The sequence below is a fragment of the Canis lupus genome, chromosome 35 (genome assembly GCF_011100685.1).
Source record: "Canis lupus familiaris isolate Mischka breed German Shepherd chromosome 35, alternate assembly UU_Cfam_GSD_1.0, whole genome shotgun sequence".
In the NCBI taxonomy this organism is placed as follows: domain Eukaryota; kingdom Metazoa; phylum Chordata; class Mammalia; order Carnivora; family Canidae; genus Canis; species Canis lupus.
This window is the reverse complement of record NC_049256.1, coordinates 4472126-4497492: the sequence shown is the minus strand read 5'-3', so window position 1 is coordinate 4497492 and position 25367 is coordinate 4472126. Positions and strand designations below refer to the sequence as shown.

At 47.5% G+C, this 25367-nt stretch overlaps 1 protein-coding gene and 1 long non-coding RNA gene across 6 annotated transcripts in view; one reads left to right on the top strand and one right to left on the bottom strand.

The window, feature by feature from the left end:
- The window catches only part of LOC119867635, a 23091-nt gene extending 11703 nt beyond the window's left edge, over nucleotides 1-11388 (bottom strand). For both annotated transcript variants that reach the window (XR_005384207.1, XR_005384206.1), the window contains exons 1-2: nucleotides 11044-11388; nucleotides 10806-10966 (exon numbers count right to left, since the gene is read on the bottom strand). This is a non-coding gene — a long non-coding RNA (uncharacterized LOC119867635). The remainder of the gene's footprint in view (nucleotides 1-10805; nucleotides 10967-11043) is intronic.
- SERPINB9 (serpin family B member 9) lies at nucleotides 9730-25367 on the top strand. 4 transcript variants are annotated; one of them, XM_038584023.1, is made up of 7 exons: nucleotides 9730-9887; nucleotides 11875-12052; nucleotides 15372-15509; nucleotides 15865-15982; nucleotides 18130-18272; nucleotides 19521-19676; nucleotides 20627-25367. In XM_038584023.1, exons 2-7 carry the CDS (start codon nucleotides 11885-11887, stop codon nucleotides 21032-21034), a joined length of 1131 nt encoding a protein of 376 aa, XP_038439951.1. In that variant the 5' UTR covers nucleotides 9730-9887; nucleotides 11875-11884; the 3' UTR covers nucleotides 21035-25367. The 4 variants fall into 4 exon arrangements, with proteins under 4 accessions (XP_038439951.1, XP_038439952.1, XP_038439950.1 ...); XM_038584024.1 differs by lacking the exon at nucleotides 9730-9887 and adding an exon at nucleotides 10448-10471; XM_038584022.1 differs by lacking the exon at nucleotides 9730-9887 and adding an exon at nucleotides 10585-10973.

Below are 25367 nucleotides of genomic sequence, written 5' to 3'. Positions count from 1 at the left end.
GGGTAACGAGCTCAGGGTCCTCGAATGAACCCTGCAACGGGTTTTGTGTTCAACTGGGAGTCTGTTGGAAGATTCTTTCTCTCCCTCTGCCCTTCTCCCTGCTGGCTCTCTCTCTAGAATAAATAAATGAATCTTGAGAAAAAAAAAAAACAATTTTCAATTCTGAATCTGTTGCTGAATGGATTTCATGTCCCCTGTGTATCTTTTACTGGGAGCAAGGGAGAAAAAGCCTAAAGCCACTTTTGTAGTGAGCGCTCTGTTTTTTTCATCAAATCCATCTTCTGCCCTTGGTGATATGATTTGGATTGGAGGTAAGTGTCCTCTAAGCCCTGGAGCGCAGAGGCAGCCAGCGCACACGTATCATGCTAACGTGCCCTACATTTACTCAGACACCTTCCTGCATTGTGAGTGATAACGATGCCTTATTTGTGGTCTTAAGATTTCTGGTTCTACAATTCTGAGCTCAAAAAAAAAAGTGTCACTGGATGTTAAGACTAAACACTTTCCTACACTCTCCTTTGAATGTGATGATGGTGGGAGCAATGGCTTGGATTTGGCCTCCATCAACCTCGTATGCATATTGCTCAAAGATATAAAAATATAAAATATATTTGAATATATTTTAAGACTTTATAGTTACATTTATATGACATAACTGGGCAACTCTTCAGGATGAAAGGATCACTCCTTGTGGCCAACTATATTTCTTCTAACCAGAACCTTCTCTGCACAGGCCTGAATATCAGCTGATGATCCTCGTAACTTAGAGAAATACTTTTTAATTAGATCTTTAGAGGTGTTTCTTTTTTTTTTTTTAGAGGTGTTTCTTTATGCAGCTTCTCAAGAGAGAAACAAAAGCACAACTCCTTCCAAAACTAGTATAGAAAGTTTATGTCTCTGTGTTTGCTGATCTATTCTTTCTTACCTGGTAATATTTGATCTGTAGGAACAAAAACGCTCCATAATCGACACTGGGATGTACTGATGAAGACTTTATATGCATCAGCATAAAGAGACAGAAGCAAAAACTCTCTTATCTGTCCCCGAGGGGTTCTTCTAGTTAGATGCGTTACTCGGGGGCAAGCTGTGTTCATGTTTCAGTAATTTAATTTTGACTTCCTGTGTTTTTAGGGTATATATGACATCTAAGCAAGCTAAATTTAAAACAGTGAAACGGTATACAGATAGGTGCAAAACCCAGACCTCAGGCCGCTCTGTGCTGGGTAAGCCCCAGGCGATGAGTCAGAGTGTCGGTGGATTCCAGCCTGAGCTCATTTCTTTAAATCCATTCACTAGATAGCATTCCAGGAATTTCCAACTTTGAGTTATCACAAGTAGTGCTGGGTGAACACCCACTGCATGACTTTTGGTGAACATGTGTATGCATCTCTCTCTCTTCTCTTAAGATTTTATTTATTTATTAATGAGAGATGCAGAGAGAGGCAGAGACACAGGCAGAGGGAGAAGCAGGGAGCCCGATGAGGGACTCGATCCTGGGACCCCGGTATCATGACCTGAGCCTAACGCAGATGCTCAACCACTGAGCCACCCAGACTTCTCTGTCTGTCTGTCTGTCTGTCTCTCTCTCTCTCTCTCTTTTTTTTTTTGTTTACATAATCTCTACACCCATCTTGGGGCTTGAACTCAGGACCCCAAGATCAAGAATGAAATGTTCTACTGACTGAGCCAGCCAGGCGCCCCCTATGTTTGCATTTCTACTGGGTATACAAGAGTGGAATTGCGGTATGGACAAGTTTTGATGAAGCAAAGAAGAAGGTGTGCCAAAAATATAAGGAAAGTGCCAAAAATATAAGGAATTATTCTTTATTCTGAAGGGAAAGGCTTGTTGAAAGCCCAATAATTATTGAACGAGAGTCTTGAGAGAGAGGGTTGGGATTGGTGCAGACAGTGTTTCCCAAACATTAATGTGTATACAAACTGTTATGGGCTGAACTGTGTTCCCCAAAGGTCATATATTGAAGCCCTTAATGTGACCATATTTGGAGACGGGGTCTTTAAACAAGTGTTTAAGTAAAAAGGAGGTCATTGGGGTGAGCCTTAATCCCTTATGACTGATATGATTGATGTCCGTATAGGAGGAGGAAGCTTGGACACAGGCAGATACAGAGGAAGAGCTATGTGGAGACCCAGAAGGAAGATCACCGTCTACAAGCCCAGGAGAGAGGACTCAGAAGAAACCAAACCTGTTGACACCTTGGGCTTGGATTTCAAGCCTCCAGAACTGTGAGAAAATAGGTGCCTGTTGTTTAAGGCCCTCAGCGCGTGCCACTTTGGCGCAGCGGCTTAGCCATCCCGTTTAGGCGCAGCCTCTGCTCTGCAGGGCTGCGTGTGGCCAGTTTCCGCTTCTAACAGGATTGCGTGTAACACAGAGGCTGCGGGTCCGCGGGGCACACTGGAGTGGCGAGGATCTGAAGCAGAGGCCACGACCCGCCTGAGCCAGGAGGAGAATCTCTTTCTCTGAGCCAAAGGAAGAGAGTTCGGGAGGCGGGAGGTATAGGATCAATGTTGCTGCAAGGGACTCCGCAAACCCCAAGGGGATGTGTAGTGTTGGGGTTGGGGGAGGTGGGAGCCCGAATAATGATGGCTGATTCCCACGGTGTGAGGGTGTGAACGCTCTCCCCGCTCTCCCCACCCCACAGCTGACTTCCTGCCGAGAGTCTCACCCCGGCCTGCAAAGCTCCTGGGAATTTACGAGTGGCCTCTGGCCACAGGGAGGAGCCAGCTCCAGCTGCCAGCTGCCCTGGAAGCCCAGGCCGCGCGCGGCCTGCTGTCCCTGATTTCCTGGGGCCAGGAAGCGCTCCCCTTTTGGGGCCTGGTGGGGGGGCGGTGAGAGCTGTCGGGCTACTTGAAGAAAATTCGCACAGCCTGGGCCTCCAGGATGTCCCCGGAGCCGACGGCGGAGAAGCAGACGAAGCCCCTGCTGTCCTCCCTTCCTCCCAGGCCCGGGACCAGAAGCCGACTCCGGAGCTGCGCCCAAGGACAGGCCCAGAGGCCTGAAGCTGCACCCGACCCGGTCGGCTCTGGCTCTCCGCTCTCAGGAAGCCCGCCGGCCGCCCTTCCTGGGGAGATAATCCTTGATTTCCTTCTCTTGGGCAGTCAGAGGTCAGAGGTCAGAGCTTTGTCTCCCCTTCAGTCAGAATGTCCTTTGACTCACAATAATGTGTGTTGCATGAATCTACATGTGACAGTTAGTTATGAGGATTTGGAAATTGAATATTTTAAAGGAGTTTAGGGAAAATAGTTCTTTTTTGAAAACCTAACGGGGGAGGGGGGGGGCAGTTGTACCTGGGCGGCTCAGTCGGTTAAGCTCTGACTCTTGATTTGGGTTCAGGTCAGGATCTCGGGTAGTGGGACCCGCTCTGCTTCCAGCAGGGAGTCTGCCCGAGACTCTCTCCCCTTTGCCCTTCCTGCTCCTGTTGTCTCTCTTGCCCTCTCTTTCTCTAAAATAAATAAGTCTTTAAAAAAGAAAAGAAAGGAAACCTCAGCTGTAGTTTTCTAGCTGTTTTACTCTTGGGTCCCTAGGACAGGGAAAACACAAGATTTTGGGAAGAGTCTGGGGTATTTATAAGGAAAATATCTGTGCGCTGCCTTGGACCCGACCTTTCCACCTTGTTGCACAAGGGGTGGGGATGGTGAGTGTGCCCCTGGACACAGGATGTCGCCTGGATTTTACGGCTGGAAAAAGTGCAGACATCTGCGAAGTTCAGAACCTGGGCAAATCCAGGAAAGCTCCTGAGGGACGTGCAAGTGTCCCTCCCCAGATCAAAGCAGAGGGGCGGCCACACGCACCACCTGCCTTCGGGTCACCCCTCCCTGTCCCTTCCGGCACCGGGAAGCCAGCAGCGCTGGACTCTTCTGTCCAGAGGAAGGTGCTGTGGCCGTCCCCGCAGGCCAGGCCGGGCTGAGAAGGCGCTGCTCGCGGTGACCACCGTGGGGCTGACCCCCCCACCCCAGACAGGCCTGGATGGCCTCCTCCCGGGCCGGCTCATTATTTGTGGGTGTCCTAGGGGCACCTCCAGGGATCTACGGACCAATCATCCGCTCTTCGTCCTGGGGTCACCTCGGAGCTTGCCACCCACCCCTGCCCACCTCGCCTGGAAATGCCAGGGCCCAGGCCCCGCGGCTCGCAAAGCTGCAGATCTTGACGCCTTCCGCCTGCAGCCATCCGGGCGCTGTCCCTTCAACAACAAGACAGGGTGTCTCGCGTCCTGCTCAGGGTCACCCAGAGAGCCCCACGTGCTGTGCAGGCGTCTCAGTGAGTCCCTGTAGTCACAGGCAGATAGAAGCCCAGGGGCTTAGCAGGAGCTTCAGGGCAGGATGTGGGGCTCCGCACACATGCCTGCAAGCCTCTCCATCGCCACCCCCTGGAAGCACCCCCAAAGCTCTGCCTGGCTCTCCTGAAGCCCCCAGAGAAACCCTCCCCAGGGCACCAACGCCTGGGAACCGTGGCTCCGTGTGGCCCTGTGTGGCCCAAGCGCATCCCTTGCTTAAGACAGGACCTCCCTACGTAAGATCTTTTTTTTTTTTTTTTTTTGATTACAGAAGAGTATGTGTTGTGGCAGAAATTTAGAAACTATAGGAAATACAAAGCAAACTTAAGCAGTCTGCAAATTCACACCCAGCGATCTCCGCTGTGGATGGTGAGCTCCAGGTCGTGGTGGGTGGAGGCGGGATCCACCCGAGACAAGCCTTGGACGTAAATTCCCTCTGCTTCCTGCAACTGCCACCCACCTGGGCTGGCCTTCTTCCCTGGGGCTCTCCTCTCCGAGCAGGAGGCTGCTTTCGACTGTACCAGGGAAACTCCGGGCGGGGCGGGGCGGGGTGTGGTGTGGTTAAACCAACACATGGATGGAAATATAAACCTATAATCATTTTCCCACAGGTTAGTCATAGACCTCTGCTGCCCTTTCTTACTCTCGACCTTCCTCAACGTAATTATCTTCCCACATCATCAACATCAGTACTCGTACACCTCCACTGTATGATTGTCCGTATCTCTTGTGATCTATTTACTTGTAGACAATTTGGGTAATTGAAATTATTTATATTATATACTGTACCGTTATGAATATCCTGATTATTTGCTAACATCCTTAATGTTCTAAAGGAAATCCTCCTAAACCTAGTACTGTTGAGATAAAAGTTGGATGCATTTTGAGGCTCCTCCCAAACTGGTCTCCAAAAAGTAATGATTTATGTTCCCACTTATGCTACTGCTCACCGCTGCCTGATTTATTCTTTATGACTTGGACTGAACCATGGTTGTCCCTGGTCCAAATTTGGATTCACAGTTCATCAGCCTGTTACCTGAGCCATCTATTTATAGATTTTATATTATAGTTTATATATGTATTTTTATTATATATATTTTATATTATAATACATATTTTATATTATACATTATAATTATACATCAATATAATTATGTAATATCTAATATTTAATATACTTAATATATAATATATTAATTATATATAATTAAGTATATATTAATATATAATTATATTGTGTAATTATATAATTATAGTTGATAATTATATAATTATAATTAATATATTTTATATTGTATGTACTATAATATATATTTTATATTATAATATAAATTTATATTACACCAAGCCAGGCTATGTTCCCTGTTAGACCACATCCATTTCAGGGACTGTGCTTTCTAAAATGGATTTGGAAAAAAAAATAATAATCCACAGGACCGGAAAGCAGACATCTACAAATTATAATTTCATTTCATCCTCTAAAAATTATCCCACAACTTTATTAAGGTATAATGAATACAACAAACTTCCCAAATCTGACATGTACACGTCAATAAGTTGTGATCCTGGATGCACTAGTAAAACCATAATCAAGATAAGGAACACATCCACCACAACCTGAAGGCTCCTCTTATGCCTTTTAATCCTTCTTTGCCCTCCCTCCTTGCCCCATTCTACCCACACACCCTCAGTCCTCAGGCAACCACTACCCTGCTGTCTGCCACTCTGGATTAGTTTGCATTTTATAGAATTTTATACATATAGAAGCATACGACACGTACTTCTTTTGGACACAGCTTCTATCACTCGGTACAAGCATTCTGAAATCCATCCATGTTGTTGTGGGTATCAGTAGTTCATTTTTTAAAACTGCTAAGTTGGGATCCCTGGGTGGCGCAGCGGTTTGGCGCCTGCCTTTGGCCCAGGGCGCGATCCTGGAGATTCGGGATCGAATCCCACGTCAGGCTCCCGGTGCATGGAGCCTGCTTCTCCCTCTGCCTGTGTCTCTGCCTCTCTCTCTCTGACTATCATAAATAAATAAAAATTAAAAAAAAAAAACTGCTAAGTTATATTCCTTTGTACGGATACACTGTAATCTGCTTATCCATTCACCTGTTAGGTTGTTGCAATGATTTTAACTATTGTAAATAAAATTGCTATGAACATGCATTTGCAAAGTCTTTGTATGAACGGATGCGGTCATTTCCCTTCATATAGGAGTGGGGAATAGTTGGATCATACGGCAGGTTTAATTTTTTAAGAAACTCTAAAATCGTTTTCCAAAATAGTTATGCCGTTTAACATTCCCAGTAGCTCAAATGAGAGTTCCCAATGCTCTGCCTCCTGACCAACACTTAGTATGGTCGGTGTTGTTAATTTTAACAATTCCAGTATGTGTATAATGTCATCTCATTGAGGCTTTAGTGGGCATGTCCATAATGACTAGTGACGTTCAGCATTTTTTCCTGTGTCCATTTGCAATCCATATTTGTTCTCTGGTGAAATACATCTTTTAAAATCTGTCACTCAATTTTTTTTGTTTGTTTTGAGAGGAGAGGGTACTTATTGCATTTTGAGAGTTCTTATATATATTGGGTAAATCCTATTTCTTTATTATTTTTAGTCTGCCTGCATGAAGCAATTACTTCAATGCTTCTTGAAGTACAAGGTTGGTTGGTGATGAAAGCATTTGGCTTTTGTATGTCTGAAAGTCTTTATTCCACCTTCATTTAAAAAAATTTTTTTTTTTTGAAAGGGACGGAGTTCTTGGTTGATGGTTTCTCTTTTTTCTTACAGTATTTGAAAAATGTATCTCCACTGTATCCCTGCTTGCATTGTTTCCAAAGGAAAATCTAATATTCATCTTTATTTCTGTTTTGCTGTACCTTTGTTCTTTGATCACTTTTAAGATTTTTCTCTTTTTGGTTTTGAGCAGTTTGATTATGCAGTGTGATGATGAAATGAATAAAAACTTAGTTAAAACTTAACAACAGGGGCACCTGGGTTGTTCATTGGTTAAGGGTCTGCCTTCAGCTCAGGTCATGATCCCGGGGGGTCTTGGGATGGAGCCCCACATCGGTCTCTCTGCTCGGTGGGGAGCCTGCTTCTCCCTCTCCCCCTGCTCCCCTCTTGTGTGATCCCTCTTTTTCTATCTTAAATAAATAAATAAAATCTTTTTAAAAACCCTCAACAATAAAGACAACCTAATTTGAAAATGAGCAAAGTATTTGGCTTAATTTTTCTCTGAGAAAGCTAGACAAAGAGCCAGTAAGTACATGAAGCATCATTAGGCATCAGGGACTAATACAGCTTATTAGTAATAGTCATAGTCATACAGTTCTACGCCATAATGAGGTATCCCTTCATACCCACTTGGATGGCTAAAATAAAAAGAACAATAGATGTCTAGAAATTGAAACCCACATACGGTGATGGTGGTAAAATTGTGCCGCTGCTTTGAAGAATATTTTGACATTTGCTCAGAAAGTTAAATATAGACTTACTATGTGAATTAACAATTCCACTGCGGGTATAGACTCAAGAGAAACAAAAATAGGTGTCTACACAAAACCTTATATGGCGATGTTCACAGTGGCATTATTGTACACAACAGACAAAAGAGGGAAACAACCCAAATGTCTATCAATTGGTGAATAATCAAAATGGATATATATGTGCACACTCAATATTATTATATTATCAGTCATAAAAAGAAATGAAGTACAGATCATTGATACCTTAAACCAGCAAGGATTAACCTTTGAACACGGTGGGTAGCGGAAGAAGGCAGCTTAACCGGCTGAGCCACCCAGGTGCCCCTGGATCATATACTTTTAAAAGGTGAGTATTAAGGTGTGCTAATCGTATCTCAATAGAGCTGTTATTATTATTATTTTGAAGGGAGACACCTGCTCTCAGGGTCGGGAAGGCACAGGGGTTGGCCCACGAGTGGGGGCCTCGGTAACTACCTGGAGCCACCTGGCTGGCCTCCTCCTCCTCAGACCCTGGGAGGATGCGCTAATTCAGGTTCATTTGAAATAGGAGGCGAAGTGTCCCGAAGGACAAGGCTTCCGGGGACACCCCTCGGCCTCGGAAAGGCATCTGCCCTGCTTCCTCCTTCTGGACATCATCACATCAACAAGAAATGCTTTTTGTTAAACGCCGAGGCCCCGGTCCGCGGCCTGGGAGCGAGGCGAGGCTGATACCCGGGGGCGGTGCCCGCTGACCCCCACCCCTACCCCCCGGCCGCAAGTCCACTCCGCCTCACAAGTCCCTATCCCGGGCGGGTCTGACCCAGCGCACCTGTTCGGCCCCCGCAGGTGCAGGTAGCGGGGCGCTGCTGGGGTGCAGGCGGCCGGGGCCCCGGAGGGGAGGGCGCAGGTCCCGCAGGGGGGCGGGCAGGCACCTGCCGCAGGTGCGTCCTGCAGCCCGGGTCGGAGGGTGCAGGAGCGACCGCAGCCCCTGCTCCTGCACGGCGGGGACCCGCGCGGGCGCTGAGCTGCCGGGAGTCGGGAGCCGGGCGTGCGCGTCCCCCGCCCCCGGGCCTCCCTCCCCGGGGTCACCCGCGGGCGCCGGAGCCGGACCCGCCCGCGCGTCGCCAGTCGGGAAACGCCTTTCGCTTCCTCCTCGGTTTCCGAGGCCGCGGGCCGACCCGGGCGCGTCCAGCCGGAGCCGGGGGGTGGGGCTGGTGCGGCGGGGACGGGGCGGGGCGGGGCCGGAGCGGGGGGGGGTAGAGGGGAAGGAGAAGGGGGGAGGGAGGGAGAGGAGGAGCGGGGAGGAGGAGCGGGAGGGAGGAGGAGGAGCGGGGAGCGCGGAGGGGGCAAGGGGAGCGGCAGGGGGGAGCGGGGAGGGGGGAGCGGGGAGGGGGGCGAGAGGGAGGGGAGCGGAGGGGGAGAGGGAGGCGGAGAGGGAGGGGAAGGAGGAGGGGGCAGGGGGAGAGGGAGGGAGAGGAGGAGCGGGGAGGAGGAGCTGGAGGTGGAGGGGAGAGGGGGAGAGGGAGGGGGAAGGGAAGAGGGAGGGGGGAGGAGGAGCGGAGAGAGGAAAGGGGGAGCGGGAGGGGAAGGGGGGAGGGGGGAGGGGGAGGAGGAGCGGGGAGGAGGAGCTGGAGGGGGAGAGGGAGGGGGGAGCGGACTGGGGGGAGAGGGAAGGGGAGAGGGGGGGAGAGGGAGGGGGAGGGGAGAGGAGGAGCGGGGAGGAGGAGCTGGAGGTGGAGGGGAGAGGGGGAGAGGGAGGGGGAAGGGAAGAGGGAGGGGGGAGGAGGAGAGGAGAGAGGAAAGGGGGAGCGGGAGGGGAAGGGGGGAGGGGGGAGGGGGAGGAGGAGCGGGGAGGAGGAGCTGGAGGGGGAGAGGGAGGGGGGAGCGGACTGGGGGAGAGGGAAGGGGAGAGGGGGGAGAGGGAGGGGGAGGGGAGAGGAGAAGCGGAGAGCGGAAAGGGGGAGCGGGAGGGGGCGGGGCGTCCCACCGGGCCCTGACCCGCGCGGGGGACCCCCGCCTGCCCCGAGGCGCCGCCCCCGGGGGCGGGAGGCTTAGAGGTGGTCTCCGGCCCGGGGCGGCGGAGCGTGGCTGCGGGCAGAGCGGCGCGCGGCGGAGGTGGCAGGTGAGGGCTCCGGGCCGCGGCGGGGGGCGGTGGCGGGCGCTCGGGCGTGGAGCCTGGGGCGGGCGGGATCGCCTCTCCCCGTGGCCGGAAACACAGCTCGGTGCTCCGCAGGGCCCCAGGGCGCCCGGGTCCGGTCCCCGGCGAGGCCCCCCGCCCCCTCCCCCTCCCCCCTCCCCTGGGGTCCCCGCGGGACGCCGTCCCCGCCCGTCCCCTTCCCGCTAAGGTCCCCGGAGCGCGGCTGCAGCTCTCGACCCCGCGGTCGTGCCCTCCGCCCCCCTCCGCGCCGCGGCTGCAGCCCCTCCCGTGCCCGCGGCGCCCTCGCAGGCCTCCCGGGCCGCCGGAGCATCCCCGGGCAAGGCGGGGATTGCAGGGGGGCTGCTGGGGGCGCTGGGGCGCGGGCGCGGGGAGACCGGCCGGGGTGGAGGGGGGCCTGGAGTTGGAGAAACTGTTTCCAGGGGCGCGGGGGTGACTTGGAGGGACGCAAAGGTGGTCAGGGGGCTGGAGGCGGAGGCTGCAGCAAGGGAGGCCGACAGGTGGAGGAGCTTATCCCCAGGCCCAGGCAGGTTGAAGAGGAAGGCCGAAAGGTCGGCTCCCCCGTCAGAGGGCAGAGCGCTGGGGGGGCGGGAGGGGGGGTGGACAGCTGGAAGCTCCTAGAGGGAGCAGAGGATGCAGGCTCAAGAGGAGCAGGCTGGTTCAAGGGCTAGGAGGCAGCAGAAGGGAACCCTCGGTGATGGGTGCTGATGGGCGCGAGGGGAGGAGGAGCTGCGGCCGGGAGTCAGGGAGGCCCCAGGGTGGAGGGGCCCCAGGAAAGGGGCCCTCCCTTTCCAAGCTTAGCTAATTCCCTGGCCAAATGTGGGCTGCGGGGTGGTAGGATGAGGCCGCCGGCTTCACCTGTGGCCGGCACACCTGCCCACTCACCTTTATGCTTCTGGAGCTTCAGAGCTACTGGCCTCCCCATTCTGGACGGTTCACCTCCTTCTGGGCTCTTCTCTGCTCCCCCTGGCCTCTCCACTCAGGTGTCCCAAGGGCCGGGTCCTTGCCCTCTCAGGCACAGTCCGCGCCAGCGGCTTCTGCTGGGACTAATGGGTAAAACTCTCAAATCAGTGTTTCTGACTCAGCACAAAGATCGTAAACCAAAAACACACAGTCGCCTCACCCTCATTTCCAATGTCTGAGGGTCACTTGGCCCCTAGGCCCTAGGGGCGGCGGTGGGTGCTTTGAGTTGGCCTCCAGGTGCCGAGGCCTGCTCAGCGAGAGAGCGCACTGGCTGTCCCTTGGCCGGTGACCAGTCACTGTAGGTGCAAGGTCCTTGCCTCGCAGCCAATTTCATACCCAGCTGTAGCCTCTCTTTCACCAGCATCTCAAACATTTCTCAAGAATTAGCAGATGGATAGGGAGACTGTAGTCTGCTGCAGAGGTGAAACTCTCAGAAGTTTCCTTTGCCCTGACCCTGTGCCCCTCCACAGACCCGAAGAGCTGGTCCTTGTGACAGAGGATTGGACTCCCCTGATCTCCGGACGCTGAGTGCTCTTCACTTTCCCAAGGCTCCCGGGCTGGTTTGATCTGCTGCCAGCACCACACGTGGCTAATTACATTAAAATTGGGACTTGTTTTTTGGATGGAGAGCCACAGGAAATGGATTTTCCTCCAACTGAAAATACTTATGAGCTTTATTATCTAAAAAAAAAAAAAAAAAATGCAGGGATCCCCTGGTGGCTCAGTGGTTTAGCACCTGCCTTCAGCCTAGGGGCCTAGTGCGTGATCCTGGAGGCCCAGGGGTGGAGTCCCGTATTGGGCTCCCTGCGTGGAGCCTGCTTCTCCCTCTGCCTGTGTCTCTGCCTCTCTCTGTGTCTCTCATGAATAAATCAATGAAATCTAAAAATAAATAAAAATTTTAAAAATGTACAATTCCCGCATTGCCACGTAGTAAGGCAGTAGCTTTCGGGGGTGGGTTGAAGCAGCCTTTCTCTCTCTGCTCTGGTTCCAGACCCTGCATCATGGAGGCTCTTTCTGAAGCAAATGGCACCTTCGCCATCCGCCTTTTAAAGATGCTGTGTCAAGATGACCCTTCACGCAACGTGTTTTACTCTCCTGTGATCATCTCCTCTGCCCTGGCCATGGTCTACCTGGGGGCAAAAGGAAACACCGCTGCCCAGGTGGCCCAGGTAAACCTGCTTGTCGCCCAGGGGAAGAGAAGGCCTTTGGGGGGTTATGTTCTATGGCCCAGCTTCATACCTCTGACTCCAGAGCTCCCATAAGGCAGGATGGGGGGGTGCCAGGTGTGTGCACACATCTGTGCCTCCGTGTGCCGGTGGCGCTGCTAGAGACCAAGACAGAAAGGGCAGGGCCGGGAGTCTCCTCCACTGAGATGCTTTTTGGGGGGAAGTTCCCTAATTAATAACCTGGATGAGACCATCAAAATCTTGTCCTAGCGCTTTATCTCTGTTTAGAAATCAGTACTGAAATTCTTTGAAATCTAAGCGGCTAAGAGCTCTCATTTTTGGAGTAAAAGACTGCATGGCTATGACTATTCTTTGGCAGACAGGTAGGTTAAGATCTATTTCAAGCCATTAATATGCCAACATGCCTTCCTAGCTCAGTAAGGGGATGGACAAAAATACGCACAAGTGGATAAAAAACCACATGTCTTTGTTACACATACACACTATATCATGTGGCCTAGTCTGCTTAACAGACGTTCGGCAAACATCGGAAAATGATAAAAAGTCGATCCCTGTCCTGAAGGGATGGAGCGAGCAGAGGGACATGTGCCCGAGATAAAACCTGAAAGCTTATTTTCTCCTGCCCCTGTAGATACCTTCACTGTCGACGACGTGTGGATCAGTGTGGCTCTTGGTTTTGATAGGACTTTTTTTTCCCTTGAGAACTTTATCTGGGGTGATTTTTTTTTTTTTTTTCATTTTTTCAGCTTGCGGTAGGAGGGATTGAAGGTTTAGGTGTAGAGGGGGTCTTCTTTTTTTTTTTTTTTTGAGGGGGGCTTCTTTAGCCTACCGAACTTTCTATGCTTTAAGCTAGCTGATGAACCCTTCTGGGGGCTTTTTTTGAGAGCCTCAAGATCAGTTACTTTGTGTTCAGAGACATTGAAATTCCTGATCCTCCTGGGCTCGGCTGGACGGCAATGGCACTGGCTATGCTAAGTGCACGTTGCTTAGAGCACTAAGGGACCTTCTCTCACGGAACTAGCTTTCAGATTCTGTGTGCACTGGTGGGGACGGAAAGTGAGGTTTCCCCCACTGACTGTATTTCTTCCCATCTCCCCATGAACCTTTCATGCTTTTAATTGTATGTGCTTTTGGGTTTTTTTCCTTGTGCTGTTGGGTTTTTTTCCTTGTGAATCTTAGATGCGAGTTTCCCTCTATATAGGATATAGTTCATACTTATGTTTTCCTTGGGATGCAAAATTTTATAAAAGCCCCTTTTCTGAGCCCCTCTTATCCTTGTCACTACTTACCTTTTTTTTTTTTTTTTTAAGATTTACTTATTCATTTGAGAAAGAGAGGGGCAGACGGAGAGGGAGAGGGAGAGTCCCAAGCAGACTCCCTGAAGCATGGAGCCTGACAAGGGGCTTGATCCCACAACCTTGAGATCATGACCTGAGCCAAAACCGATAGTTGGATACTTAGTGGACTGCACCACCCAGGTGCCCCTTTCTATTACCTGCCTTGAAACAATAGAGATCTATTTAGGTAGAAAAGCCAACTCTTACTCCCTTGCTCTTTTTAAATTAAAAAATGTTTAACTTAAATTCAATTTAGTTAACATAAAGTAGATTATTAGTTTCAGGGGTAAAATTTAGTGTCACATGCATACAACACCCAGTGCTCATTACATCCCGTGGCTTCCTATAATGCCCATCACCCAGTTACCCCCTCCCCCGACCCGCCCTCCTCCAGCGACCCTCAGTGTGTTGTGTCCTTGTAGATCAGAGTCCCTTGTTGTTTGTCTCCCTCTCTGTTTTAACCTTATTTTATTTTCCCTTTCCTTCCCCTATATTCACCTCTTTTGTTTCTTAAATTCCACATATGAGTGAAATCATATGGTATTTTTCTTTCTCTGACTGCCTTATTTCACTTAGCCTAATACCCTCTAGTTCCGTCCACACCACTGCAAATGGGAAGAGTTCATCCCTTCTGATGGCTGAGTCCATTGTCTATATAGAACACCTCTTCTTTATCCATTCATCTGTCGAAGGACACCTGGGCTCCTTCCATATTTTCACTGTTATGGACATTGCTGCTGTGAACATTGGGGCGCAGGTGCCCCTTCAAATTGCTGTTTGTATCCTTCGGATAGATACCTAGTGGTGCAATTGCTGGATCATAAGGTAACTCTATTTTCAACGTCTTGAGGAACCTCCGCACTGTTTTCCAGAGTGGCTGCGCCAGCCTGCGTTCCCACCATCGGTGCAAGAGGGTTTCCCTTCTGCACATTCTCGCCAACATCTGTCATTTCCTGTCTTGTTCATTTTAACCATCCTCACTGTGTATCTCACTGTGGTTTTGCTGTATTTCTCTTTTTAGTAAATGTGCTGCCGAAGCAAGCACTTGCTGTATTTCTCTGATGCCGAGTGATGCTGAGCATTTTTTCATGTGTCTGGATCATGTGTAGGTCTTCTTTGGAGAAATGCCTGTTTCATGTCTTCTGCCCAGTTCTTGACTGGATTTTTGTTTGTTTTTTGAGTGTTGAGTTTGATAAGTTCTTTGTAGGTTTTGGCCGCTAGTCCTTTATCTGATACATCATGTGCAAATATTTCCTCCCATTCTCTAGGTTGCTTTTTAGTTTTGTTGACTGTTTCCTTTGCTGTGCAGAACTTTTTATCCTGATGAAGTCCCAGTAGTTCATTTTTGCTTTTGTTTCCCTTGCCTTCAGGGCCATATCTAGCAAGAAGTTGCTGCGGCCAAGGTCACAGAGGTTGCTGCCTGTGTTCTCCTCTAGGATTCTGATGGATTCCTGTCTCACATTTAGGCCTTTCATTCATTGTGTCTTACTCCCTTGTTTTCTGTTCTCTGCCTCCCCCCTTTTCTTTCTATATCTTCTCCCCACCCCCACATCCTGTTGCCCTAGTAGGTATTAAATCTGCAATTAAATTGAAAGTAATGTTCCTTTTGAAAAAAGAGAAAACAATGCCCTTTAAAGGAAAATTTTGTGGAGTATTTGGGAAAGAATTTTGCTTACAGATTTTTTGAGACATTCTTTTTTTTTTTTTTTTTTGTTTTTTTTTTTGAGAGAGAGAGAGTGCTTGAGCAACTGGCAGAGATGGGGGAAGGACAGAGGGAGATGGAGAAAGAATGTCAAGCAGACTCTGCACTGAGCGCAGAGCCCAACGCAGGGCTTGCTCTCATGACCCCAACCAAGATCATGACCTGAGCTGAAATGAAGCGTCAGATGCTCAACTGACTGAGCCACCCAGGTGCCTCCCAAAGAACAATCTTCATAAATTTCAAAATTATGTTTTCTCAACAGGTGCTTTCATTAAGCACAGAGAAAGACATTCATCAGAGTTTCCAGTCGCTTCTCGCGGAAGTGAACAAACCTGGCACCCAGTACTTGCTCCGAACAGCCAACAGGCTCTTTGGAGAAAAGACTTGTGAATTCCTCCCGGTAAGTTGAGTCAGCAGGACAATAAAAGTTGTAATCAAAGTATAGAGTCTGAAAGGAAGATCCCAAAGAACTGAAAATTATGGTAAACATGTTTTTTAAAATCCTATTTCTATAACCGTGCCTTGAATTTTTAAGAATTTGACTACTTCTAAAATTCATTTATCCATTTCTGGTTATTCATGGCTTAGTACTTCCCTCTTTATAAACTCTGCTGTTACAGTGCCTAGTGGACTAAGATTCGATCAGTTTCAAGAGATGTAGACTCATTTTAATAAAATGTATGTAATATCCCGATTTGGGGGGGAAACTAGACTTTATCTCGGAATATAGCCGCATTGCACTTTTCTTTCCAAAGACCTTTAAGGAATCCTGTGTTCGGTTCTACAGTGCTGAGTTGGAACAGCTTCCCTTTGCCAAAGCGGCAGAGCCGTCCAGGAAGCACATCAACGCTTGGGTCTCAGAGAAGACTGAAGGTCAGAATTGCTTGCAGTTACCTCCCCCTCCCCCCCCGACCCTCCCCGCACCCTCGGCTTTCCCCTCCTTCCCCTGGTTCTCCTCCCCTTGCTTTTCCTGCTGCTCCGACTTCAGATTTCACTAGTGTTTCACTTGGTCTGGGCGCTGACAGGTTGGGCCTCTTGCCTTATTTGCACCTTAATGGCCTCACAGGGGTTCTGGGCAGATGCTCAGGTGTGCAACAGCAGACACCAAAGAGTTTATCCGCTCCCCTGGGACCAGAAGGACTGATACAAATGTCCAAAGAAACTGATAGGCCAGGGGCACCTGGGAGGCTCAGTGGTGGAGCATCTGCCTTGGGCTCAGGCTGTGACCCCGGAGTCCTGGGATCGAGTCCCACATGGGACTCCCTGCATGGAGCCTGCTTCTCCCTCTGCCTGTGTCTCTGCCTCTCTCTGTGTCTCTCAGGAATAAATAAATAAAATCTTCTAAAAAAGAAAGAAAGAAACCAATAGGCCAGATTTCCAGCTTAATAGCTTGCACTGACTGAAGCGTAGCTTCACGTGGCCCGTGCCCTTCGCAGGGCCCCTGGGAGGTGGCTCGCTCTGGTTCTGCTGTGAGACAGGCGCCTGGGCTTCCTCTCTGGAAATTCTCTGCGGCCTTCCTTACCCCCCACCTCCCCAGGCTGCCCACGAAACTGCCTTGTTCTGCTTTCAGGGCTGCTCACACTCCCCCGTGAGCTTTGCTGAGCCCAGATTGGAGAGGCCGCAGACGCTGCCTCAGGCCCGGGCAGCTCGACGGACTGAAATCACGCTCTGTTTGGCCTTGAGCCTGATTCGTTTCTCTTTTACAGAGTGGAGGGTTCTTTTTAAATTTTTTTAATTTTTATTTATTTATGATAGTCACACAGAGAGAGAGAGAGAGAGAGGCAGAGACACAGGCAGAGGGAGAAGCAGGCTCCATGCACCGGAGCCCGACGTGGGACTCGATCCCGGGTCTCCAGGATCGCACCCTGGGCCAAAGGCAGGCGCCAAACCGCTGCGCCACCCAGGGATCCCCAGAGTGGAGGGTTCTGATCGTGGGCCGCGTGCCCGCTGATGTTGGAGCCACGCAGGACCCTCCGCGCTAACTGCTAAGCATAGCACCTCGAGGAGCACTGTGACTAAGTCGGGCCACAGAGAACGAGAGGTTGTCTGTCCTTACAGAGCCAGCAGTGGTTGCTACCATTTCTTGGAATATTTGCCCCTTAGGGCATCTGGGGGCAGCGACTCAGTAGGGCTGCTCTTGGTTGGTTGGAAAAATACATCATGATATCCAGGGAAGAAGGGGGTGTCTTTCACTGGCCCACTTTACCTTTCCCAGGAATGTCTGGTGTTTTGTTTATTTTATTTATTTATTTTTAAAGATTTTATTTATTAATTCATGAGAGACAGAGAGAGAGAGAGAGAGGCAGAGACACAGGCAGAGGGAGAAGCAGGCTCCATGCAGGGAGGTCGATGTGGACTCGATCCCAGGACTCCAAATTCACGACCTGGGCTGAAGGTAGACGCCCAACCACTGAGCAACCCAGGTGTCCTGGTGTTTTGTTTAGAGAATCAAATAGTGAAATCTCTTCCAGATCCTTCCAGAAGCTCCTCAGAGCACCCAGGCTGCCCAGCCTCAGCTATTTCCCCTTTGAGCCATTCATCCTGGCTGCCTCCGATGCGGACACAGCTGTTAGCGCTGGTTGTGACGTCCGTGCATTAACTACACACTCCATTTTACCACTTGAGATTAACAGAAGTCCCTCCCAGCCCATCTCTCATATCCTGCTTACCTTCATGTCTGACCTAGTATAGTGTTTTTCTTTGAGTGATTTATAAATCTTGTGCTGTTATCAACTCTGTGACTGTCCCCACAGCATTGGTGACCTGGCTGTGAAATACCACTTGTATGTGTTGTTTTTTTATTTCTGCACATAACAGTCCGAACTCAGCTCATTTCAAAAAGAAATGAATATTTGGTTCTTGATTAATAACCAAGAATCTACAAAACAAAAAAAAAAACCAAAAAAAAAAAAACAAAACAAAAAAAACAAGCATCTGCTAGTAAGCCTTACCACAATTTATTCATCACACTTCTGTGAAAAGAAAAAAAACCTGAATATATTCTCTACTTTTCCTGGAAGGTAAAATTCAAGAGCTGTTGCCAGGTGGCTCAATTGATGCAAAGACCAGGCTGGTTCTTGTCAATGCCATCTACTTCAAAGGAAGGTGGAATGAACAGTTCGACAAAAGGTACACAAGGGAAATGCCTTTTAGAATAAACCAGGTGAGAGAAGCTTTCAGAAATCCTCCTAGTTTCATGAAGAAAGTGAATGGAAATAGTTAACTTTGTAAAAACATAAATGATTGGCTAAAAATAATTCTGAAACTTAACACCTTTGTGAATGGAATTTTAAAGTAGAAGAGAACTGAGAAATAAAAATTATTTGCTATGATTTTTTTTTTTGCATTTTATTACTGCTCCTATGGCCTCTGATAATTTCTCCTACATTCATTGCTGCCACCTAATTCAGGAAACTTAAGACTTTTTTTCTAAGTCCAGTAAGCTTAACAGAAAGCAAAAAACAAGTGTTCAGGAAGTGTGATATGTTGTATGTGTTGGGGAGCATATAGAAGGAGTCAATATCATTTTAATCAGATATTTTAAAAATTAAAATAAGTATAGACTTGGATTATTGTTAATCATTATTGATCTAGTATTTATATGTTTGTAATATTAAAACTGACAAAGATGTTAGGCATTAAAATAGCTTGTGGAATCTCCCAGCTTGTGGAAAAAAAAAATTCATGAAATTAGGAAACTTACACTTTACAGGTAAATCCTTTTGGGGGGGGCATAAGGTGTACTTCATATAATCAGCCCTTTAGTTATAAAGGTGTGTTGGGGGAGGACCTTTCTAGCATCTAATTTTTATAATAGCTGATCCATATCAGTTTTTAAAAATTTAATGAGTAGTCCAATGAACTTCTGCGTGCATATTACCTCTTCTGTACTTTAAAAAAATACATATTGCATTGGATTCGAGTATCAGAATTGGAACAAGTGGATTTAAATATGTGAAGAGACATGTAATTCCCTCTGCTTTCTGAGGGGCCGTCTGCATACACTACGGGTCACACTGCTGCGAAACTCTTCAGTTTCTTTTTCTTTATCATTAACACGTTTTCCACTTGAATACAAATAGTTTTCTGTTTCAGTTCATTTGATTATATTGTTTCCTTAGATGTATTGCAGATTTTACATGAGGAAATTGGATTTGCCTCCTGCGAAAAATGCAGTGTCGCGTTTATTTCGCTGAATAAAACGTGTCCTTTCCTAGGCTGGCACCGTATTTGCTTGCACTACGGGCCTTGTGGTGGTGACAGGAAAGAGTCAGAGCTAGCACACGAATATTGCTTCCATCAGGGGGGCTGAAAACACTCCTGGAGCCAATTATAGCTGTTTTGGAAATTTTTATTGCCGCTTTCAAGAGTCTGTTTTTAATTCTGTGCTCACCTGTTTAATTCCCATCAGAAGGAGCAAAGGCCAGTGCAGATGATGTACCAGGAAGCCACGTTTAAGCTCGCCTACATCGAAGAGCTGCAGATGCAGGTCCTGGAGCTGCCCTATGTGGGCGACGAGCTGAGCATGCTCATTCTGCTCCCGGACGACCACGTGGAGCTCAGCTCGGTGAGGGTCCAGGGATGCCCTCTGCGTCCTTCCTGCTAGGCCTCAAGCGCCGCGGTCAGCGTGTGTTACCTTCCACGTCCATGGTGTGCGCAGCCAGGCAGCGGGCACAGCGTTCAGGCGCTGGCCTCTGGAACCCAGCGGCCCGCCAGGACCCACTCCTCCCATTGTTATCCACGTGATCTTGCCAAATTCCTTAACTCCGTTTTTGGGCCTCGAAAATGGGGATGGTGGGACTCCTGGGGGGCTCAGTGGTTGAGCATCTGCCTTGGGCTCAGGGTGTGACCCTGGGGTCCTGGGGTCGAGTCCCGCATCAGGCTCCTTGCGGGGAGCCTGCTTCCCCTCTGCCTGGGTCTCTGCCTCTCTCTCTCTCTCTGTCTCTCTCATGAATAAATACATTAAATATTTAATTTTATTAAAGACAACCTCTCAAGTGGACAACCTCTGCTTGAGGGTTATGAGATTGAAATGAGGGTGGTTCAGGTAACAAACTTAGCGCATTAGGACATAATAAGCCCTGAATAAATGCGTTCCATTATTACTATCATGATCATTGTTAGCATTATATTTTATTTATCTATTTTTTAAAGATTTATTAGAGAGAGAGAGAGCAGTGTGCGCTTGAGGGACAGAAGGAGAGGGAGAAGCAGACTCCCCGCTGAGCAGGGGGCAAAAGGAAAGAAAGAAAGAGAGAAAGAAAGAAAGGAGAGAGAGAAAGAGAGAAAGGAGAGAGAGAAAGAGAGAAAAGAAAGAAAAAGAAAACGAAGGGAAAGCAGAGTCAGGTAGGCCTTGACGGTTGTCGGGATAAAGCGGTGACCCTGCGGCCGCTGGGTAAGACGGGGAAGGGCCACCGGGGTGCTCCCTGCTAGGCCCGCGCCCACAGGTGGGGGGGGAAGGGAAGTGTCAACCTGTACTGAGCCGTGAGATTTAAAGTGTAATTGGGGTCCTTCCAGGTGGAGAGCCATCTGACTTGGGAGCGATTCCGCGCGTGGACCCGGCCAGCGTGCATGCGGAGCACCGACGTGGAGGTCTTCCTGCCCAGACTGCAGCTGGGGGAGGAGTACGACCTGGCCGCGGTGCTTGGGCCTTTGGGGATGGCCGATGCCTTTCAGGGGGACAAGGCCGACTTCTCGGCGATGTCGGCCCGCGGAGATGTGTGTCTGTCCAGGTTTGTGCACAGGAGTGTGCTCGAGGTGGACGAGGAGGGCACGGCGGCGGCGGCGGCCAGCGCGGCCCTGGTGGTGGCCGAGTGCTGCTCCGAGTCGGGGCCCAGGTTCTGCGCCGACCACCCCTTCCTGTTCCTCATTAGGCACAACGCAGCCGGCAGTATTCTGTTCTGCGGCAGGTTTTCCTCCCCGTAAGGGCGAGCCCCTCCCTCTCCCCGTGACCCCTGTCCTGCCCCGCGCCTGTCCACACTCGGCTGGCCCCGTCCTGGCCCCTCGTTGGCCCTACCCAGTGTAGGGCAGGGGACGAGAGACCTTAGTGATTCCCTGGGGTGTTCAGAGCCCAGTCCTCATCCCGTCGGATGGGACGCAGAGCTTCCCCAGACTGGGTCCCCCTCCCTCCGTAGGTAAGTTACCTGTGACACTGAGTCCTGCCTCGGTCCTCAAATCCTGCTGCATACTTGCCTTAGCCTGTTTCCCTGGTGACAAGCGCTGCGAGCTCGGGCTACTGTTCTCTGTGCGCTGGTGCATGGGCTTTGTAGAAAGTTTCCTTAATGTACATTTTTATTTTATCTTTGTTTAATATTCATGCATCACCAGCTAGGTGGCAAACAGGGCCTGGGGCATTGGAGACGACGGGGTGGAGTCACGGCCTTTGGACATCTGGTCTTAAATAATCTTGCCAGAATCATGTAGCTTTTAGGACAGCCAGGTGGGACAAGGTTATGTCCTTAAACTTATCACGTGATCCCCTTGTAGGGATCATACCTTTCTTCGCGTTCTTGTATCTCTCCACCTCCAACTCTCACAAAAATTTCGTTCAACTCTTAAAGCTCATTTCCGATGTCATCTTCTCCGAGAATAGTTTCCTTTTCTGTGTAAGCAGATGTGCATCTTTGAACCCATGGAGGGAGGGCATTTCTCTTATGGCGTTTGCTTTATTAATCACCGTGTTCTCCAACTAGACCTTAAATTCCTCAGGGCTTGGGAAGTGTATTTTGCAGTCTATGTGCTACTTACAATGCAGCGATATGTAATTTGATCACAGCTGAGCTCTGTAATTTTTTTAAAAAGTGATTAGATATCAGTGACATTATTGGGGCCTTCTTAAAGGATTTGTTATTGAGGTGAAATTCACATAGCGTAAAATTAACCATTTTTAAGCAAACAGTGCGGTGGCCTTTAGGACATTGAAAATGTTGTGCAACCACCACCTCTATCTAGTTCCAAAAAATGTTCCTCACCCCAGAGGAAAACCTGTGCAGTCACTCCTCGTCCTCTCACCCCCTTCGACCCCAGACAACTGCCAATCTGCTTTCTACCTCTATGGACTTACTTATTCTGGATATTTCATATAAATGGATTGCTTTTGTTTCTGGCTTTTACTTAGCATGGCGTGTGCGAGGTTCATTCACGTTGTTGTATGTACTTCATCTCTTTTTATGACTGAATAATAGTCTACCATAGAGCTGCAGCACAACTTGTTTGTCTACTCATTCATTGATGGACATTTGATTTGTTTCCATCTTTTGGTTATTTGTGAGTCATCCTCCTACACATGTGCATATTTGTGTATTTGTTTGGATCGCTGTTATACCAGGGTTCCAGTTTCTTCACATCCTTATCAACACTTGTTATTTCCCACCCTTGAGAAACTTGTGGGAACAGTTTTAAAAATCATGGCCACTCTGGTGGTGGAAGTGAAATCTCATTGTGCATTTTACTTGCATTTTCTTGATGACTAATAGTGTTGAGCATCTTTTTATGTGCTTACTGGCTGTTTGGATAGCTTCTTTGGAGAGAAGTCTATTCAAGTCCTTTGTCCATTTTTTCATAGGGTTGTCTTTTTGTTGTCAAGTTATAAGAGTTCTTTATATATACTGGATACTAGACCCTTCTCAGATATATGGTTTGCAATATTCTCTCCCTTTGTTTAGGTTATATTTCCCCTTTCTTGATAGTACCCTCTGATCCACAAAGGTTTTTAATTTCATTGAAGTCCAGTTTATCTATTTTTTCTTTTGTTACTCATACTTACGGTATCATATGTAATAACCCTTTGCCAACTCCAAAGTCATGGACATTTACAACTATTTTTCCTAAGACTTTTATGATTTTATATCTTCTGTTTAGAATGTTAATCTATTTTGATGTATATGATATGAGGTTTGGGTCCAACTTAATTTTTTTTGCATATGGGATATCAGTTGTCTCAGCACCTGTAACTGCTTTTGAACTGAAAAAGGATGTTGATAATAAATAAAAAAGAAAGACAATATCTAAAAAAATGAAAATATCTAAAAAAAATGATAAGGTGAAATATCATACAGTTGGCATACACACACACACACACACACACACACACAGACACAAGTATCTCAAATCCATTCCATGAAGGACACCATAATGAGACTGAAAGAAACTATAAAAAAAAACAGTAAAGAATTAACACTAGGGTATACAAAGAACCCCTGCAAACCAAAGAGAATAAGACAGTCAATTATTAATCATAAAAATACAAATAAAATACCGTGAGATACTGCCCTACGTCCATCAGATTGGTGTCAGTTAGAAAGTTGGATACTATGCAGCATCAGCCGGGAAGTAGGGAAATTTGGGAGCACTTGTGGGACCAGGAACCAATATGGCCAAGATAAAAAGTAATCTGTCAGTGAACTCAATTGGCGTCTGCTCTGGGCTCCAGCAGGCTCCTTTCTGGGTGTGTGGCCCAGTGATGCCATCGCACAAGTCCACAGGAGTATTCACTGCAACTTCATTTATGTTGGCAATGAGTCGGGAGCTACCTAAGTGTCCATCTCAATGGGAATAGATAATGAAGATGTGAGACATACTCTGTGATATTATATAGGAGTTAGAAACTAAAGTACAGAGTAGGTCTTTAGTCTTGGATAGCTGATGTTGAGTTAAAAAAATTATGTATATAGTATAGTAGTATATATATAAGTATATATAAATATACTTCAACAACTTTTAAGTTTTACTTCTGTAAAAATCTCTGCAGGATATGTTAAACAAGGATGTACACCAATTGTATTTCTTCTATTGGTGAGAAACTTTTCATAAATTTTGTTACCATATTTTATTAATGAACAGGTTTATTCCGCCCCCAGTCAAATCTAGGTTTTTCCTTAGCGATTTTTGACACTGCTTTCAATTCTTAGAAAGACTTTCCAATTGAAGCCAGTAGGTCACCTATATTTTCTTCTAAACTATTATGTTTTTAACTGACTTAACTATTCAATCCATCTGAAATTTGTTTTTGTGTTGTTGACATTCAGGAGAAATATAATTTTATTTATTTACACCCAATTTCTCAACGTTATTTGTAAGTAATCTGTTTTTCCCCAATGTTCATGATGATTTTCTCATCTTCATTCTTCCAGGTGAACCTCAGAATAATTTTGCAATACTCAAAATAATTTTTTTTAAAGATTTTATTTATTTATTCATGAGAGATGCAGAGAGAGAGAGAGAGGCAGAGACACAGGCAGAGGGAGAAGCAGGCTCCACGCAGGGAGCCTGATGCAGAACTCAATCCCGGGACTCCAGGATCATGCCCTGAGCTGAAAGCGGGTGCTCAACTGCTGAGCCACCCAAAGATCCCCTCAAAATAATTTTTTAACTTTGATATTTTTTGGAGGGATTAGTGTGACATTAAACATATAAATTTGGGATAAATTAATCTATTTACAGTGTTAGTCTTGTTTTAAAAAAATGTGAGGAGTCTCCATTTATCCAAATCCTTTTTTTTAATATATCTCAGTCTATATATAGATACATATAGACATAGTTTTGTTTTTCTCATTATTTCTACATTTTATTGTCATTATAATAATTGTGAGAGCATTTTTTCCCTCACCTGGTTATGAGTTACATCTAAGCAAACAATTGAAGTTTAATACATACTAAAGAGAATCACTATTTCTGTCTCCTACTACTAAACAACCTTTCTGACACGAGTCGTGTGGGTTTTTCTACACCAAAGAATTCTCCGCTTCTCAGGGACACCAAGCGGGTGCCTTAGCAATTTAACTCATTTGAATTTACTTTTTCCTCAATAGGAGAATTTAATTCACTTATATTATACAATACTATGCGGAACCTTTTTTTTTAATTGTGAAGGGTCTATAAGCAGTTCCTGAAAAAGATCATGAAAACCAATTAAGTGAAAAACACAGCTTGTCTGTGCACAGCATGATGCACACACTTATGTGAACAAGCTTTGTATGTGTACACGTAAATTCATGTATGGGAGCCTATGGGAAAAGGTCTAAAGACTAAGCCTTCACTGCTAACAGAGGTTATCTCTGGGAAAGGTTTGGAGGGGAATGGGGGGATACTTCCAATTTTTACTCTGTTTTCATATTATTTAACATTTCAACTAGGGAAGTCTAATCCTGTGATCTGCACATAATTTAAAGGAAGAAGAACTCTGAGATGTAACCACATGTGTAGTTCTTAGTGACATGGTATTGGAACGGAAATAAAATCTACATAAACACCTTTAAAA